At 39.7% G+C, this 20,217-nt stretch overlaps 1 protein-coding gene across 7 annotated transcripts in view; it reads left to right on the forward strand.

The window, feature by feature from the left end:
* gmeb1 (glucocorticoid modulatory element binding protein 1) overlaps window positions 1-20,217 on the forward strand; it is a 51,918-nt gene that overhangs the window by 18,228 nt on the left and 13,473 nt on the right. For all 7 annotated transcript variants that reach the window (XM_062056684.1, XM_062056685.1, XM_062056687.1 and 4 more), the window contains 5 exons: window positions 1,784-1,887; window positions 3,541-3,680; window positions 7,036-7,155; window positions 11,428-11,565; window positions 11,741-11,863. In XM_062056684.1, coding sequence (XP_061912668.1) covers window positions 1,784-1,887; window positions 3,541-3,680; window positions 7,036-7,155; window positions 11,428-11,565; window positions 11,741-11,863 — 625 coding nt within the window. The remainder of the gene's footprint in view (window positions 1-1,783; window positions 1,888-3,540; window positions 3,681-7,035; window positions 7,156-11,427; window positions 11,566-11,740; window positions 11,864-20,217) is intronic.

Raw genomic sequence — 20,217 nt, forward strand, 5'->3', positions numbered from 1 at the left:
GCTCATTTAATCCTACCGCTTTTCATATCATAGCAGTTTTATCCTATTTCTTTGTTCTCTGTTTGTAACAAACAGTGAATAAGTAAATATACTTTAAGTAAGTCAACAAAAATAAATACATAAATAATCATTATTTCTCTTTTTTTTTTTTTTTTTTTTAAATGTTCAAGATGTTTATCATAATTGTTCTTCTTTGTATTTTGTGAACACTTGTAGTTTGAACAGTCTTTCAAATTGAATAATTTTATTGCTTCGTTTGATTTCCTCGCTTAATCCATTCCATAATTTAATTCCACTTACGGATAAAGGTTTTAAGTGTTGTACGTGCTTACAAATGTTTTAAATTAGATTTTTCTCTAGAGTTATAGTTCTTCTCTTTTGTTGAGAAGAATTGTTGTACATTCTTGGGTAGCAGGTTATAGTTTGCATTGTACATACTTTTTGCTGTTTGTAAATGCACCAAGTCGATTAATTTCAATATTTTTGATTCAATAAATAAAGGGTTTGTATGTTCTCTATATCCAACATTATGTATTATTCTAATTGATCTTTTTTGTAATACCGTTAATGAATGGAGTGCACATTTGTAGTTGTTTCCCCATATTTCTACACAACAACTCAGATATGGAAGTACTGCACGTACGTAGTTATTGCATGTTACGGTTCGTCCCCACTTGATTCACTTAATTCACTTATCACAGAGCGCATGTGCAGAATCTCACACAGGATTCATTTGATTTACTTAGCACAGAGCGCATTTGTAGAACGTTACACATGATTGGCGACTGCACACGTCTAGTCGTCAACTGTCACATGCATAACAAGTTTTTCTTATTAATAATACCTGCAAAAGTTATTGCAAGTTACTCACTAGTTAGCACAAACTAGCAGTGTGAGGCAATCCGTCATTTGCTTGTGTCCTAGTAGTGCCTTCTCCTTCGCTGTAATAAAGGCTTCTTTTTCCACTTCGTCGATAAAATCCTAGAAATAAAGGTGCCACAAGCCGTAGGCTAACTAGCTAAAACGTTAGCTCAAAGCGGTTGCATAGCAACCAGAAACTATACAGCAAGACTGTAAGAGTTTGGATACATTTAAAATGTTTCTGATCACACAAAGGGAAAATTAAGACAGGTTGACACAGAGCTCTGACTGGCGCAAGGTACGACAAGAGTGGCAATAAACAAGTCAGAATTGCCGGTAGCGGTCAACAACGCCAACACCAAATCAGCAATACATGCGCCATTTCCCATTTCCTTACAGTATGCCTCGCCAACAGTCCTTTTAAGTCCAGCCCTGATTGTTTGTACATTTTAATATGTCAACCTTCCTTTGAGCAAAATTTCGGACTTCTGTTGATTTTATGAAACTTTTTTTTCTCACACCAATCAAAGCATTTCACTTGTATTCACTGCCTTTCTCTTATTGCGAGTTATTGCAAGAAGCAAATCAAGTTGTTTTGAAGCCAAATATAACATTCTATTATGATCACGGCAGTAGTTAACAGAGCAGGCTTACATTTCACTCACAGAAGACTAAAGTGAAGGCAGCAAGACCCACAAACAAGAGAACCTAAGGGGTGGCTGCAAAGCATTTCCAGGAAGCAAACTCTGAATGTTTGAAATTAATGGGTTCTAGATATCATGCACTCATTGACTGACTATTCTTTCAATCCATATTTCAAATCCATTGTGGTAGTGTATGAAAGCAACATCATAAAATACCACTGGTGTCATTAAGCGAGGTAATCATGGATACCTTTACTTACCAATACTCTCATCCTCAGTATGAAGATCAGCTGATCAGTCCGAAGCAGTTTGTACATATTTCTGGAAAGGCTACACTGAAAGACTGGAAACGAGCAATCCGAATGGGCGGCGTCATGTTAAGGTGAGCAATGTTTGTAAAGTGCACTATAATCTGACTGAATTGTTCTCTTTTGGAGTTTGTTAAAACATTTGGTAAATATTTGGTGTTTTTCATGTCCTCAAAAAAGCTAATGGGAATAAAAATTACCAGGCCACTTCTACTTTTCCCGTCTCATGCTGGCCACTGCTGAATGTTGTTGTAAATTGGGCTTCTGCGCGTTTACATGTGGCATCACTTCATAATGCCAGGGTTTCCCCTACATATAATTGATTGTGGCGCGGAACCACTGCAAAATAAAACACCTGTATGAATATATAGCCTATTATTTACCAAACATTTGGCCACTTTGATCATCAAAACTGCACTGCAAAAACAGGTTGTTGTGATGTTGCTGGCAAGACGCATGCAATTGTGTGGAGCAGAGGCAGCATACCTGCTATGTGGGTATACTTCAATATATCCGAGTCATACCCGCAGACAGCTCGGGGGGGCCAGTGTTGTCAGTAAGACCATATTTGGGATCTGCACAAGTCCTGAAAATTTGATCCTTACATCCATCCATCCATCCATTTCTACCGCTTGTTCCTTTCCCATATATAAATATTTTTTATATAGCGCTTTTTCTCTAGTGACTCAGAGCGCTTTACGTAGTAAACCCCAAGCAGGTGGGTAAAGTATCCTGCCCAAGGACACAACGGGAGTGACTAGGATGGCGGAAGCAGGGATCGAACCTGGAATCCTCAAGTTGCTGGTACGGCCGCTCTATCAAACGGGCCACGCAGTCCCAAGAAATGCCGTTTGGAATTTGCTCCCAGTTGTGACGGTTTACATCTGGTGACGTCAGCGAATATTGCCATGTAATAAGTGTAAACTACATATGGCTCTTATACTTGGTAATATCACAGTCGATATTTGTTATTGTTATTATTGTTATTGTTATTGTATGTTGTATATTCAACCATTTGCTTACATTTAGGAGCGCTAGCTTCAGCTATTTTATCTTATGGTGTGTAGTGAAACATATTTAGCAATTCGTCGTCCTGCAGGAATGATAATTGTAAGAAAAATTGTTTGTCGTCATGGAGGCAAGGATTCGTGATTTAGAAGTAGCTAAAACACTGCGGCGCGACAGTATCCGCAAGTTTGCTATGTTTTAAAGCACCAATTGCAGAGAGTTTATAGCTTCACGTTTATCGTTAGTTTTGAAGCCAAAATTTGTCCATTCTCCCTCTTCTGTTTCCACACTGTTTCCACTTGTAAGTGCTCTGTGTGTATTTACTCACATGCGCATCTGCTTATATTACAAGCAATGCCACCACAGCGTGCCATCATGTCCATAAAAAAAAAAGTAGAGTTTTTCAAAGGCAGTATTATAGTACCTTTTTTAATTCATTAGTACCACGGTACTTTATTAATACGGATATACCGTACAACCCCACTGTGTCTTTTCTTTTCTACCAACACAAACAGTGGTGCTTGGATGAATGTGACAATTAGCTAAAATAGCTACACTTCATAAGCTGAACCTCCATCTTTGTACGTGAAGAAGCGGTTTTATGTCGTCTCGTTGCTTTGCAGTGATACAGCTGTAGCAAATCAACATACCTATAAAGTAAACCCTTGTTTCCTCTTTTAATTTTCTAATTATTGAATAGTTTTCTCCACTACCTCTAGGAAAATAATGGATTCAGGCCAGCTTGACTTCTATCAACACAGTACGTTGTGTACAAACACTTGTCGAAGCACCAAGTTTGACCTCCTAATCAACAACACACGGTTCCCACCTGACAGCAGTGGACTTACATCTTCTCCGGGTAAGTACTATTATTATCATGTCATGTCTGCTATCATAGGATAGCTTATATGTTCATCATGATTATATTTTCCCTGATATAAAACACTAACAATAGCACAATGAATCCTGATAGAAGGTGCATTTTATTAATATTGCTTTTATAGTAATTTTTGCGGGAGTGACAGAATCCAGGGAGTTTAGCTTCTGGCGGTCCCATAAATTACATAATAATTAGGGATGTCTTGATTTGATATTGACATCAAATATAAGTCCAATATCAGCAAAATTACAAGTACTGTATTGGATTATATCAATTTGCACCTAAAATCTCCAATAAAAGATCTCCGATACAAGCAGTCCTGCAGCGTGATTAACTGTGCAAAGCTGGACAGCCAGCTAAAAGCTAAACAGCTCCAATAAGCACACAAGGTTTGTCTTTTCCTGTATTTTTAAGAATATTACAACAAGTAAACAGCTAGCAGCCACACAACAGCCAAGTACAGAATAGAACACAAGCTAGATATATGTAATAAGTGTCCTTAATTGAACAATATGGCAGTCTATATACATTTGTCAATATGAGCAAGTATCAAATAAATATAGTTGCATATTACTTAGATACAAAGTCTCCAAAACAGAAGCAAATTAGTATAGAAAGTATCCAGTAACAAACATGTCTGCACAATTCCACCGGCTGCGTCATGAGCTTAAAGGGGAACTGCACTTTTTTAAGAATTTTCGTTCAGAATCATTATGAAAGACATGACGACGGATATATTTTTTAATGCATTCTAACTTGTAAATAAAAGTCCGCTTACACTAGAGCCAAATGGAGGTCCTCTATTCCTCCCATAAAACCCAATTAAAATAACATCCAAAAAGCGCCAACAATACTTAATTTACATTTTCTGACTTAAATATTAACCAAGTATTAGTGATATTGTTATTAAAAGCGTTAACACAGACAAACTATAACGGTGCCATGATCACAAGCTTGCCAATGCGTGCCAATGTCTACATGATCGACTAATGAGCTGCTTCCTCGTTTCCTTGCTCGTCAAACGTTATACTAGATCATAAATCATGCCTTCCACCTAGATAGGACAAGGATGAATTCCGACAAGTTGGTGCACTTTAACAGCCAATTTAAACCCGAAAAAGGCTGGAACAACACAAAAAGACGCTTGGCTCCACCCCACTTTTTCTTCGCAAGTATCATGAGTCATTATTTTATCTAAATGGGAATATATGAATGGCAGTCAGCATCGTAATGACAGCAGACCTTTTACAGAAAGTGATGTTTAATTATGTTTGTTGGCTGTCATAAAGTCTGCAGTGAGTAATGATCAGTGATGTAGTGGTAGAAAAAAATGTGAACGTTGTGACGCGTTTTTAAAATATTGCGCTACATATGCTTAAAATTATCAAAATACTTAAATATTAAAAGTTACCTGTTACTACAATAGATATATATACTTGCATTATGTATATGAAGTACTAATGATTGTCACACACACACACACACAAGGTGTGGTGAAATTATCCTCTGCATTTGACCCATCACCCTTGATCACCCCCTGGGAGGTGAGGGGAGCAATTAGCAGCAGCGATGGCCGTGCCCGGGAATCATCAAATTTAACCCCCAATTCCAACCTTTGATGCTGAGTGCCAAGCAGGAATGTAATGATATACAATTTTAATGCAGGTGTTTGGATGTTTTTTAATGGCTTCATAGGCAGAATAGAGTGACACCCACTTTGCCGTAGAAACTAATTGTTTATGTCCACTATAGTTTTAGTACTTTAGTATTTTTGTTCATCCAATGGTCACATATGAAACACGAGTCACATGGTTGTGTTACGTCAGCGCCAGAAGTAATAAAATCAGCTGTTCACCTGGCAGGTTTTTCCCCCGTGACAAAAAGGGGCCAAACTGGGAAGACTTTTCGCTTTTTTTTATCATACGTTACTGCCTTTTTATAAGTCAATGTTTAGTTTGGTATGCACAATAAACCAACACAAAATCCCTACTTTGTAGCAATGTTCACGTACTGTAGTATTTGGCTTGTTAGTTCCTATTGCAGCGGAGCGATGATGGTCATGGACTCGTGGATGAGGGAAGGGTTGTTTGATGTTGGATGCTAAAAAATGTCCCATGCATTGCAACATTCAGCCTTAATTCATTGTTGCAGCCTGATGATCTTTTAAAACGTCATGAAATGCGCGTTTGCGAGATGAGCAGGTGTAGTGGGTGGCTGTGTTCGGTGGGGTGGCTGTGTTGAAAGCCGTGGGAAGAAAGGCAGAGGCTTGCGTGTGTGTTCAGGTGTTAAAATGCTCACCTGATTGGGTCTGTTAATCACTCCTCAAGTGGGGTTGTCACAGACGAATGTCAAATTTAAAATATTTTTTTCAAATATTTTCACGATCGACCGTTAAACATACGTGCACATACAGAAGCCAATTTCAAACGATCATTAAATCCTTAATAAACATTTGAAAAAGTAAAATCCATCCACAATAACACCATCAAATAACTTGAGAACCAAACAACTGCTATGGACAGACAGAACAAAGCCAATGGAACCACCAAAACCATAGAAGAAACCGTGCACCCACATAAAGCTATATTCTCCGGTCACAACTCAAAACAAAAAAAGAGATGGCAGAGGCAAGCCAAGAAAGTGACTCTTTTGTTTGGAACGACGACGAGGTGGAATTACTTCTGCGCCTCACACTTGATAACAAAACTGTAAAAGTTTTCCCTGGCATCGTTTTCTAGTAAAGTCCAGTCTCTTTACAATTACAACTTGCTGTGATACTGAGCCTGCTCCATACTCTTCGCAAAAACTGTAGTCTCCATAGGGATTCGCTCCTTTTTGCCACTGTGGTCTGTTGGCTGTTTGGGACTCATATTGACTTAGCAAAATGGAAAAACTTGTCAATAAGGGAAAAACACACAAAAGGCACACACTGAAGGGCTGAGACGTGACTATGAAGTCTCCTCTGCAGAGGTAAGTGGAAGGCTCTGCCTCCTCTACAATGTGGAGCCCTGAGTTTTGACAGCTAGGTGTTCTTACACAGAGACACGATTCGTACAGAGAGGCATACGCGGCTCGATCAGTAGGTTTGTAAATCAAAATGTTTGCTAATGGAGGGCTTCATAAATCTAGGTTCTGTTGTATTTCTGAAGCGGAGTTGATCTGGAAAATCTACACTTGACCTTGTTTTATTTCATTGCCATCATGGTAAAGCGTAAATATATGAAGTCCTATAACACTTGTGTGTGTGAAGTGCCTTCACATGACATTTATGTCCATTTTACTTCATTATTATTTAGTGACAGTTTGAAGAGGTTTTATTTGGTCACCATTGCAGCTCAGGAGTCCTTGGAAGCCAAGACTGGAGGTGACAATACAACAGTGAAGCCAGTCGAGAAGGCCAACTGGGTTTCAAATTCACTGGACTCTGCAAACAAGGACTCTCCAGAACTCTCAGGTACCCGCGCACGTATCAGACAATAGTTCATAGTACCCATAGAAATGTACATAATCTCACATTTCAACCACTATTTGTATCAGAGTAATAATTAGGAATGCATCGATTATAGATTTTGAATGTATGATTAAAGTCTGAGTAATAATCACAGTTTCACGGTTATCATGATTATTTATGCAAAGTTACTTTTTGGTTGGCCAACGGTTTACGTTGTATTGCGCACCCTGACGGCAAGTGTGGGAGTCGGTTCTGAAGTATGAAGTAAAGAGACGTAACTTCATCACTTCGCCTGGTTATTGACTCCAACCCAGAATATTACACTGCACATACCTACGCTCCTTCAAAGGCTGTGTTACAGGCTGCAAAGCATTGCACTTTCAAATACAACAATGAGTAGAGAGCAGTGTTGTGTGTATATGTGTAAATAAATGAACACTGAAATTCAAGTATTTATTTTATTTATATGTATATATATATATAATAACGTGCATATTTATATATAGCTAGAATTCACTGAAAGTCAAGTATTGACTTTATTTATATATATATATATATATATATATATATATATATATATATATATATATATATATATATATATATATATATATATTAGGGCTGCAACTAACGATTAATTTGATAATCGATTAATCTGTCGATTATTACTTCGATTAATCGATTAATAATCGGATAAAAGAGACAAACTACATTTCTATCCTTTCCAGTATTTTATTGAAAAAACCCAGCATACTGGCACCATGTTGTGGACATTGGGGGTGCAGCATACACCAATAATAACACAGAAATGTAACTCATCAGAACTGGATCAGATATTTTACATGTTTCTGTTGTGAATAATAAAGGATTAATTTTAGGCTGCCTCTGAATAATAGCATGAAATATTCCAGCACCTTCATAACGTTTAGTTATACTAAAGCATCACTCAAATCTAAATAGATTTATATAGCTTTATCGGGCCTGGCTGCATTGATCCATTATGAAACCAACCTGAGATATTTCTGTCCGTTACGTTTATTTCGAAATTGGTAACCGTGCGTTTTCTCTCTCAAAACGGACTCAAATGTGCTGGAGACACATTATCAGCCCCGCGTTACAACAAAGGCATAACGTTAACGTTACTTACAAAAAAGCTGAACTCATGAATGCTTGTTGCCACTATGGACTTAAAAAGTTACGTACTGTGAGTTCCTCCCTTCATCCATGGCTCCAACATTTTTCTTCTTCAGGTGCTTCTGAAGCAATGTTGTACTTCCGTGCCATTTTGCAGGAAACACTCTTCTTTGAAGTCTTTAAAGTAAAGTGTTCCCACACTTTGGACGACTTAGGTCGTACACTTTTCTCCATTGAAGCAATAACCTCAAGACGTTTCTCCGCTAAACTATCGGTAGTGTTTTCCTGCGCCATTTTTCGAATGTTTCCAGCAAAGGAGACGCCGTCGTCACGTGAGCTGTACATGACACATCATTGGCTAGCTTACGCCACCTCATGAGACGTAGCCTCACCGCCGCCCTGGCTCTGTTTTGTACTGTTTTTGTACTTATTTTGATTATTGTTTCTCAGCTGTTTGTAAATGTTGCAGTTTATAAATAAAGGTTTATTAAATTTTTTTTGTTTTTTTTAAATTTAAAAAAACAAAAAAAAGCCTCTGCGCATGCGCATAGCTAGTTCCAACAAATCGATGACTAAATTAATCGCCAACTATTTTTATAATCAAATTTAATCGATTAGTTGTTGCAGCCCTTATATATATATATATATATATATATATATATATATATATATATATATATATATATATATATATATATATATATATATATATATATATATATATGTATACAGTATATATATATATAAGAAATACTTGAATTTCAGTGAATTCTAGCTATGAATATACTCCTCCCCCTTAACCCCGCCCCTTGGCCCTGCCCCCCTCCCCCCAAATCTCCCGAATTTGGAGGTCTCAAGGTTGGCAAGTATGAGAAGAATTGATTTTTGGACATTTCCTGAATATTTCATGAAACTCCATCTGTTTGAGTTATGTAAACATACAAACAAACTGTGGTGAAAACACAACCTCTTTGTTGTAGGTAGGAACTTCTGCGTTCTGCAAAGCAAAGTGCGACATATTTGTCCCGAGTGTTTCCAAGCCGACATAGCCAGCTGATAACCACAAAACAACTGTACACTTCGGGGGGGGGGGAAGCTGGAGCCTGTCTAGCTGCACTCAGGCGAAAGGCAGGGTACACGTTAGACAAGTCGCAACCTCATAAACCATCACCCAGTAAAGATATTTGAAGCCAGCAAAGCTAAATATCAGTGAATGTATGTTATCACTTTAGACATCGATGTAAGTTTTTTTTTATTTGTTATATTTGCTTGAAACAGTAGATGTTTCTGCACAAATATTTTCTTTTAAAAATACGTGTTTATAGTAAAATATGATTACGGTACAACATTTGAGCATTATGACTTGTTCAGGGTGTACTCTGCCTTCCGCCCGAATGCAGCTTGGATAGGCTCCAGGCACCCCCGCAAACCTGAAAGGGACAAGTGGTAGAAAATGGATGGATGACATTTAAGCATTATATTTGTGTTCAATTACAGTAAGTGTTTTTATCGTGAACATTCCTGCCACTTCATTTTACACATTATGACATCTTTTTTTGGACATATACCACAATAATATTAAACTTTGGCCTGCAGGGGAAACTGCACTTTTTTTTAAAATGTTGCCTATTGTTCACAATCATTACGAGAGACAAGAACACATGTCTTTTTTTTAATTTATTTTTTAGGCAGATGATAAAAAAAACACTTCCAAGATGCGGCTAATGGGAGTCATCATTGTAGCCCACTAAAACAACTTCAAAACCCACCATCAACGTTTTGAATGCTTGGAATTCAAATGTTTGCTTGTAATTAAAGCATAACAATTAGCTTAGAGACGGCTTATATCTCAAAACATTCTTTAGGTTGGGGCACTCTTAAGTTGAGGTACCAGTGTACTCTCACAGTTAAACTGTAACAGTTTCTGACCAGGAGACGTGACCAGTCAGAAAAAAGGGCAAGTGCGCAGGCTGTGTTTTTAATGCCCGCTCAGAAGTGCCAAAAGGGAGGACTGTCGGGGCCATAGAGAAAGGGTGGAACGCAGTGCATGTTGAGGAACAAAAAACACATTGCGAAAGGAAAATGAGTCCATGTGCAGAGTGTGGTTTTTACATGCACTGTTTTGAAGCCATAGACATCCACCTAAACTTACAGGCTAAACAAGGAGAACATTGGTAGCTCTAATAGTTGTGCACCACATAAATCTGGTCTTTATAAAAGTCTTGAAATTCATTCTAAAGTCTCTGCGGATTGATGGAAGAAGTTTTGAATCTGAAGGAAAGGCCCGTTTGTGCCCCGACATTTCTCCAGAAGGTTGCTATTGTTGTGGACAAGCTTGCCAGATGTGCGGAATACAGAGTTGTTGTTAATCAATTTCGCGTGCACAAATGCAGAGTGAATAGGTTTGTGTGCACTTTCTTTTTTGCCTTTAATATAACTGCTTCATTCTCTTCCATCTCACTCGTATTTAATTCTGGAGTCCAAATGAAGCCGCATATTCCATAATTTCTTTAGCTTCCATCTTAAATAAATCTGTTTCTTTTTTTCCCTTCGATGCAGTTCAAAATGTTTTTTAATTTGTGAAGCAAATAAAGTCTCCTTTAATTACAGTTGTTGCCTGTTTTCATTAAATGGTGGTTACAAAGATCCCCTCAGGAAGCACACACCCACTCGAGATATCTGGTTTCCAAAATCGCATAATCTAGGTATGTTAGTCCGCTTTCTCAAAAGCCAAACATGATCAGATTAAGGTGTTTCCATGGGTTGTAGGATGTTTCTAGAGCCGAACTATTTGAGAAATCGGACTAATATAGTGCATGGAAACGTAGTCAGTGTCACTGTCAGCCTGTAGATGTGCAAAGTACCTCAATAGATTTGCAGCTATAATTGCAGCGAAATGTGGTTCCACAAAGGATCGATTACTTTAATACACCACACATTTCAGTTTATTATTCGTAAAGAAAAATCTCATTATTTGCCTTCAGCTACAAAATGTTTGTTGTGCTTTCACATAAAATCCCTATAGATTTGTGTTTGTGGTGGTAACGAGACACAATGTGGCAGAGTTTAAAAAGTGTAAATACTTTTTCCAACCGGTGTAAAGTCAAAGACAAAGGTTTTAACACTTGTCATGTTCTCCAGAGGAAACACTGAACTTTTGGATAGGAATTGCTGATGTGGGTTTGCTGGGAGAAGTGGTGGCCAAAATCAGCAGTGAGTTGCTGGAGCTGTTGAAGAATATGCCGTTGCTCAAGGAGTCAGCTTTCTTACAGGACACAGGTACAGATTCTTTTTTTTTTCACTAGAAATACTGACAATCCCCACAGAGCTAATGACAAAGGCAAGCTCAAAGAGACGTAGAGAAAGAACTTGCTTTTTGAGAGACATTAAAAGAGGAACGATAAAAGAAAAGTCAAATTGGTTGAACCAACAGCTCCCAATTCTTCTCTGTTAGAGATCGCAGTGCTTAGTAATCTTGGTCAGGTGTTTGGGCTGCTGGATACGGTCAAGAAGATGCTGGAGAAGAGGAGGCAGCAGACTGATCCCAACCAGGAGCACATTCTCAGCATCCTCAGCAGTGAGTAATAAACCCATATATTATATTTTTTAACTACTCAAGTATTAGATAGAGCCTCTGTGTAAATTGGAGAAAAACAGACTCATATAGTAAATACATGCAGGACAATAACACTGAATTAGGAAGATTCATATTTTATAAATATGAAACAATTTAATAAAAAAGACATACATAAAAATATGACTAGAATTAACAGTAATGCATTACATTAAATATATATATACTACTGTGGTACCTCGCAATACGAGCTGTCTCTCGGCTAATTGTTATGCTTTAGGTTACAAGCAAAAATTCAGGTTACGGGCCTCCCTAACGCTAGTTGATGTAGTGAATGTCACAGTGAACCCTGTAAGATCTGACCAAAACATCCAGTCTTCTCGCTAACTTTGTCTTATAGCTTAAGATCGACATCATTTGATGGTTACTTTACAACGCCTTACTTTGCACTTGACAAGCTGCACCATACCGAACCAAAATGGTTCAAGAATGCTATTCAAGGACATTAAAAAAAGTATTATTTAAATAATTTATCATCCATGAAAATATGGTGGAGCCCCTGATGGTGTGTTTGATTGAGAAGCAGCTGGAAGGCGATAGGATAGACTTTATTCATCCCACAATGGGGAAATTATGTAAATAAATGATAAATGGGTTATACTTGTATAGCGCTTTTCTACCTTCAAGGTACTCAAAGCGCTTTGACAGTATTTCCACATTCACCCATTCACACACACATTCACACACTGATGGCGGGAGCTGCCATGCAAGGCGCTAACCAGCAGCCATCAGGAGCAAGGGTGAAGTGTCTTGCCCAAGGACACAACGGACATGACTAGGATGGTAGACGGTGGGGATTGAACCCCAGTAACCAGCAACCCTCCGATTGCTGGCACGGCCACTCTACCAACTTCGCCACGCCGCTGCAGTGCAGATACAAACATCAACAAAAATAAGGCAAAACACATTAAAACAAGAGGGAAACATAAATAGACATAACATACATTAAAAGAGCACAGAACTGATGCAACCAGCTGCCACCTCAGCGACGCCATTTCTACATACAGCTACAAAGTAAAATGCAACGACAAACCAAAAAATTTGCAACAAATAATACATATTGCGCAACCATGACAATAGGGATGTAACAATATAAAATGTCATGATACGATATCGTCACGTAATTGAAGCCACGGTATGATGATATTGTGGTGTTCTGAAAAAATAAAGGCTAGGTAAAAATGCCAGTGTGTAAAATGAAATGGCAGAAATGTTTTAATTCTATTTATTTCTATAAACAAGTATTTTTAAAAGCCCAAGAACATTAAGTGTTTCAACTCATTTCAGTTGAGTGTCTTTAAACAGACGATGTAAATACCCAGTTTAAAGGCCTACTGAAACCCACTACTACCGACCACGCAGTCTGATAGTTTACATATCAATGATGAAATCTTAACATTGCAACATATGCCAATACGGCCGGGTTAACTTATAAAGTGCAATTTTAAATTTCCCGCTAAACTTCCGATTGAAAACGCCTTTGGAGGATGACATATGCGCGTGACGTAGCCAGGAGAACAGAGGTATGGCTTCCCCATTGAAGCCAATACAAAAAGCTCTGTTTTCATTTCATAATTCCACAGTATTCTGGACATCTGTGTTGGTGAATCTTTTGCAATTTGTTTAATGAACAATGGAAATTGCAAAGAAGAAAGTTGTAGGTGGGATCGGTATATTAGCGGCTGGCTGTAGCAACACAACAAGAAGGACTTATTTGGATAGCAGACCCGCCAACCGCATCTGTGTTGGGGTGAAGTCCTTCGTCGCGCCGTCGATCGCTGGAACGCAGGTGAGCACGGGTGTTGAGCAGATGAGGGCTGGCTGGCGTAGGTGGAGCGCTAATGTTTTTATCATAGCTCTGTGAGGTCAGGTTGCTAAGTTGCTAAGTTAGCCTTAGCGTTGTTAGCAACAGCATTGTTAAGCTTTGCCAGGCTGAGAATTATTAACCGTGTAGTTACATGTACATGGTTTAATAGTATTGTTGATCTTCTGTCTATCCTTCCAGTCAGGGATTTATTTATTTTGTTTCTATCTGCATTTGAGACAGATGCTATCACTTTAGCTCAGTAGCTAAAGAGCTTCGTCGATGTATTGTCGTGGAGATAAAAGTCACTGTGAATGTCCATTTCGCGTTCTCGACTCTCATTTTCAAGAGGATATAGTATCCGAGGTGGTTTAAAATACAAATCCGTGATCCACAATAGAAAAAGGAGAGATTGTGGAATCTAATGAGCCAGCTTGTACCTAAGTTACGGTCAGAGCGAAAAAAGATATGTATTTCACTGCATTCTAGTCCGTCACTCTAACGTTCCTCATCCACGAATCTTTCATCCTCGCTCAAATTAATGGGGTAATCGTCGCTTTCTCGGTCCGAATAGCTCTAGCTGCGTTGAAAACAATAGGAAAATATGAGGAAGTGAACAACTAACAACGTCACGCTACTTCCGGTAGGGGCAAGGCTTTTTTTTATCAGAGACCAAAAGTTGCAAACTTTATCTGCGTTGTTCTATACTAAATTCTTTCAGCAAAAATATGGCAATATCGCAAAATGATCAAGTATGACACATAGAATGGATCTGCTATCCCCGTTTAAATAAAAACATTTCATTTCAGTAGGCCTTTAACAAGTGTAAAACAATAATCTTCCGTCCAGTGTCTTTCAACTTTTAACTTGCTAAGAAGCATTGTCCTCTGCAATGGACATTTTTGTATTGGTTAAAAGAATGCTGATTCTTGAGAGGTTAACTGGCAATTTCACTTAGAATAATACTTGTATTTCTTGTTGTAGACGTTGCTATGTGCAGTGTTTTTTTGTTTTGCATGTCCGCGCTCCCACATGAGTATTTATGCCAACAGGAAATAACTGCTTGTCTGCTCATTCATCAGACTGACGAGAGACTCCAGCATTAGTTTTTCTCCTCTATTGTTTTTGTTCATTCGTCGTAAAACCAAAATGTGTCTACTTGTAATTTAAACTTTGCAGTAGGTGTCCCACTCTGTTTCCCGACACTGTGCAAGGGTTTCATGGGAGATGTAGTTTACTTTTCAGACCAGCCCATTTATTAGCGCCAGAAAAAAACGACATTGACGGAAGCACTCCAAGTTCTTGCTTGATACTTATTTCACTGCATTATTGCTAGCATTTTGAAAACAAAATACTGCGGTGGCCTCTGCGGTGCTCCACACCATCGTCTGATGGCATAAGGGGAAGCACAGCTAGAGACAGGAACAGACCTAACAGAGCAACAAAGAGAGCTGAATCTGTCCGAGGCTGCTCACTAGCTCTCGGCCAATGTCCGGTCCGCGTGGATGAGAGAGAATCCGTCTCAGGGGACCAAAATGTCTGTTACATGCTTATTCAGCTCTGTGAAGCCTGTCCATCCCGACGCTCAACACTAGCTCTGCGGCCCCGTCTCTTCCTCCGCATCACCTCTGATCTCTCCACAAATCCTGTGTTTCTCTGAAACTAAATTAGATCAAAGTGTTTCTGACTCAGAGATAGAGATAGAAAACTTCTCGTTTATCAGAAAGGACAGGAATAAACATGGTGGTGGTGTTTGTATGTATATTCACCAGGATATAAAATACATAACTCACACTGATCTTAACCACAATAACCTTGAATCTGTATGGGCAGAAATCAAATTCACAAACGCTAAGCCGGTACTGATAGGGACTGTATGCAGACCCCCTAATCAGAGTGATTTCTATGGTGCTCTCGAGGAGTGCTTAGTTGAGGTAGACAACGTGGAGAAAATTATAACTGGAGATCTGAACACAGATATTCAAAGCAGAGATGCGCCTGTCTTCAGATCTTACAGCAAGCTTTGTAATCTGCACGGCCTCTCCCAGCTAATAACACTACCCACAAGGGTGTGTGATTCCACCCAATCAACCATAGATCTCATTCTCACATCAGACCGGCATAACATAAAAAATAATGGGGTCATGATCTGTGGTCTTAGTGACCACTATCTAACCTTCTGCACCCGCAAAATAACTAAACCCAAAGCCAATGGCCACATAACAGCTCAATCCAGATCCCTTAAAGCATACTCCAGTGATAATTTCAACCTTAAATTAGGTGAGTGGGACTGGTGCCCTGTGCTCACGAGCAACCTGGTCGAAGATGCTTGGGATCGCTTCAAAACAGCGTTCCTAGCGATACTAAATGATATGGCTCCCGTGAGAACAGTCAGAATCAAAGCCCGCTCCGAACCATGGATGAATCCAGACCTATTAGCTGCCATAAAAGACAGAGACAGAAAATACTTCGAATACCAAAAGTGTAAAACCAAAGTAGATAAACAACCCAATAATAATGACCTCAAATCACTCCTTTCAACACTCAAAAAGCAATGCAATAAATTAAGAAATAAGGCAAACAACCTGACTAAATCCTTAAAAAAAAATTGCATTAACGATAAAATAGAGGAAAACACAAATAAGCCACAGGAGCTCTGGAAAATTCTCAACAACCAGCTTCCTGGATGCAGCCAGAAACTTAAAACGAGACTCACCAACATCAACATCAAGGAGGGTGACTCCCTCATTACAGATAAAATGGAGGTAGCAAGCAGACTCAACACCTTTTTCACCAGCATAGCCACAACTCTAGTTAACAAGCTGTCCCATCACTCTGGTCGTTTTTGTGTAGAACACATTAGAGCCTTCTACAGAAAGCTAGGAGTAATCAAATGATAAATGATAATGATAAATGGGTTATACTTGTATAGCGCTTTTCTACCTTCAAGGTACTCAAAGCGCTTTGACAGTATTTCCACATTTACCCATTCACACACACATTCACACACTGATGGTGGGAGCTGCCATGCAAGGCGCTAACCAGCAGCCATCAGAGGCAAAGGGTGAAGTGTCTTGCCCAAGGACACAACGGACGTGACTAGGAAGGTAGAAGGTGGGAATTGAACCCCAGTAACCAGCAACACTCCGATTGCTGGCACAGCCACTCTACCAACTTCGCCACGCCGTCCCTATCAACAACAATTTCAAATTAGAAATGGTCTCAGCTGACGAGGTGCTTAATAAATTGAGCGCGCTCCAGCTAAACAAGGCCACAGGCCTTGACAATATTCCCTCCAGATTCCTCAGGGACTCTGCCACCACCATTGCTCCTATCATCACACACATAATTAACCTCTCAATTAAACAAGGCCAAGTACCCAAGGATTTCACGATAGCAAGAGTAACCCCCCTTTTTAAAAAAGGTTGCAAATTAGAAACTGGTAACTACCGACCTGTTTCTATTCTCAGTTCAATTTCGAAAGTAATGGAAAAAATAGTTTATGAACAGGTCGATAGATACCTTGCTACTAATAAACTCATGTACAATTTCCAATCCGGCTTCAGAACTAACCACTCCACTGACACATGCCTTCTCTATCTGACCGACCACATCAAACAGGAGGTGGACGCGGGCAAATACTGCGGCATGGTCATGAGAAGGCCTTTGACACCGTAAACCACGCTATACTGTTGGATAAGCTCAGAGCAATCGGATTTGATAAAACCTCATCGAGCTGGATGCAATCTTACTTGGAGGGGAGGAAACAGGTGGTAGAGGTGAACGGCACCGTGTCCCCCCCCCCTCTCAGTAAGCTGTGGAGTCCCCCAAGGCAGTATATTAGGGCCTTTACTGTTCCTAATATACATAAATGACATGTCATCAGCATGCGACTGTGAATTGTTCCTGCTTGCGGATGACTCCGCCCTGCTGGTATCCGGCAAGGACAAGTCACAGCTGGTAAAAATCCTCAGTGCTGAACTCCTTAGTATTTGCACCTGGCTTGCTGACAACAAACTATCCATACACTTAGGTAAAACGGAATCCATCCTATTTGGGTCCCAAATCAATCTCAAGAAAGTCAGTGACTTCACTATAAAAGTTGGTGACATTGTTATCACCAGGAAAGATGAGGTCACCTACATAGGTTCCATTCTAGAGGCTAATCTTTCCTGTGATAAAATGGCAACCAAGGTAATCAGAAAGGTCAACCAGCGAATGAGATTTCTCCACAGAATCTCCTGTCTGGTCAACAAAAGCACCTCGAAGATTCTAACGGGAACTCTCATTCAACCCTTTTTCGATTACGCTTGCACCTCCTGGTACCCTAGCACCTCCAAACCCCTCAAATCTAGACTCCAAACATCCCAGAACAAGCTAGTCAGGTTACTTTTAGACCTCCACCCCAGATCACACCTCACTCCTACCCACTTCTCCAAAGTGGGCTGGCTCAGGGTGGAGGACAGAGTAAAACAACTTGCACTGAGCCTAGTCTATAAAATCTGCTACACCTCCTTTATACCGAAGTACATGTCAAACTACTTCCTTAAAGGCCTACTGAAACCCACTACTACCGACCACGCAGTCTCATAGTTTATATATCAATGATGAAATCTTAATATTGCAACACATGCCAATACGGCCGGGTTAACTTATAAAGTGCAATTTTAAATTTCCCGGCAAACTTCCGGCTGAAAACGTTTCGATATGATGACGTTTGCGCGTGACGTCAACAGTGGAAGCGGAAGTATTCGGAGCCCTGAATCCAATACAAAAAGCTCTGTTTTCATTTCAAAATTCCACAGTATTCTGGACATCTGTGTTGGTGAATCTTTTGCAATTTGTTTAATGAACAATGGAGACTGCAAAGAAGAAAGCTGTAGGTGCGATCTGTGTATTAGCGGCGGACTACAGCAACACAACCAGGAGCACTTTGAGGATAGCAGACGCGCTAGCCGAACGACCTCACCTTGACTTCTTCCGTCTCCGGGCCGCCAACCGCATCGGTGATCTGGTGAAGTCCTTCGTCGATCGCTGGAACGCAGGTGAGCACGGGTCGTGATAAGCAGATGAGAGCTGGCGTAGGTGCAGAGCTAATGTTTTCAGCATAGCTCTGTCGAGGTTCCGTAGCTAAGTTAGCTTCAATGGCGTCGTTAGCAACAGCATTATTAAGCTTAGCCAGGCTGGAACGCATTAACCAATTATTTACATGTCCAGAGTTTGGTAGTATTGTTGATCTTCTGTCTATCCTTTCAGTCAGGGACTTATTTGTTTTGTTTCTATATGCAGTAAAGCCCGATGCTATCACGTTAGCTCAGTAGCTAAAGAGCTTCATCGATGTATTGTCGTGGAGATAAAAGTCACTGTGAATGTCCATTTCGCGTTCTCGACTCTCATTTTCAAGAGGATATAGGATCCGAGGTGGTTTAAAATACAAATCCGTGATCCACAATAGAAAAAGGAGAGAGTGTGGAATCCAATGAACCCTTGTACCTAAGTTACGGTCAGAGCGAAAAAAGATACATTCTGCACTGCACGCTAGTCGTTCACTTTCACGTTCCTCATCCACGAATCTTTCATCCTCGCTCAAATTAATGGGGTAATCGTCGCTTTCGCGGTAGGAATCTCTCTCGCTGCTGGTGTAAACAATAGGAAAATATGAGCAGTCCTTCCTCCGGTGTCGTCACGCTACTTCCGGTACAGGCAAGGCTTTTTTTTATCAGAGACCAAAATTTGCGAACGTTATCGTTATTGTTCTATACTAAATCCTTTCAGCAAAAATATGGCAATATCGCGAAATGATCAAGTATGACACATAGAATGGATCTGCTATCCCCGTTTAAATAAAAAAAATTCATTTCAGTAGGCCTTTAACACTAGAAGTCCCAGCATTTTTCTGTCTACCTAGAAGACCCAGAGAGGGGTCATTTGGCCCGACGCTTTTCCCGAATACACTAATCACTCATTTTGTTATGGTAATGAGGCTGTTAGGGGCAGTTTGTCTAGGCAGACAGAAAAATTATACATGTGGGAAATGCCGAAAGGAGCAATGGCAGTGCCAGGATTGTGAGTGACTGCTCAAATGTATGTCAGTCACGTTTACATGGACATGGTTTTTCATTCTTTGTAAATATGCTTTTTTCTTTGTAAATTTTTTTTTTTAAACTATTTTTGGCACACAAAAATAACAATTGCTTCTGCAACAACCCTCCACACCAAAACTGGGAAAACAGTTGCTTTTTCATTCTTTGTAAATATGTTTTGTTTTGTATTTTTTTTAACAATAAATGTCAGAGTGTTGATCCCTTCATTCTGTTGATCCTTGCAAAAACACACACAACCTACCTCAGAACTAAAGCTTGAGCTGTAAGGTCCCCTCCCCCACACAGGCTCAAGTGGCCCCCTGCCGTGTGCCACTAACAGCCACATTTTCATAACAAAAGGAGTGTCCACAGGGGGGACTAGGGGTCAAATGACCCTCTTGTGTGTTTTC

The sequence above is a fragment of the Entelurus aequoreus genome, linkage group LG08 (genome assembly GCF_033978785.1).
Source record: "Entelurus aequoreus isolate RoL-2023_Sb linkage group LG08, RoL_Eaeq_v1.1, whole genome shotgun sequence".
Lineage (NCBI taxonomy): Eukaryota > Metazoa > Chordata > Actinopteri > Syngnathiformes > Syngnathidae > Entelurus > Entelurus aequoreus.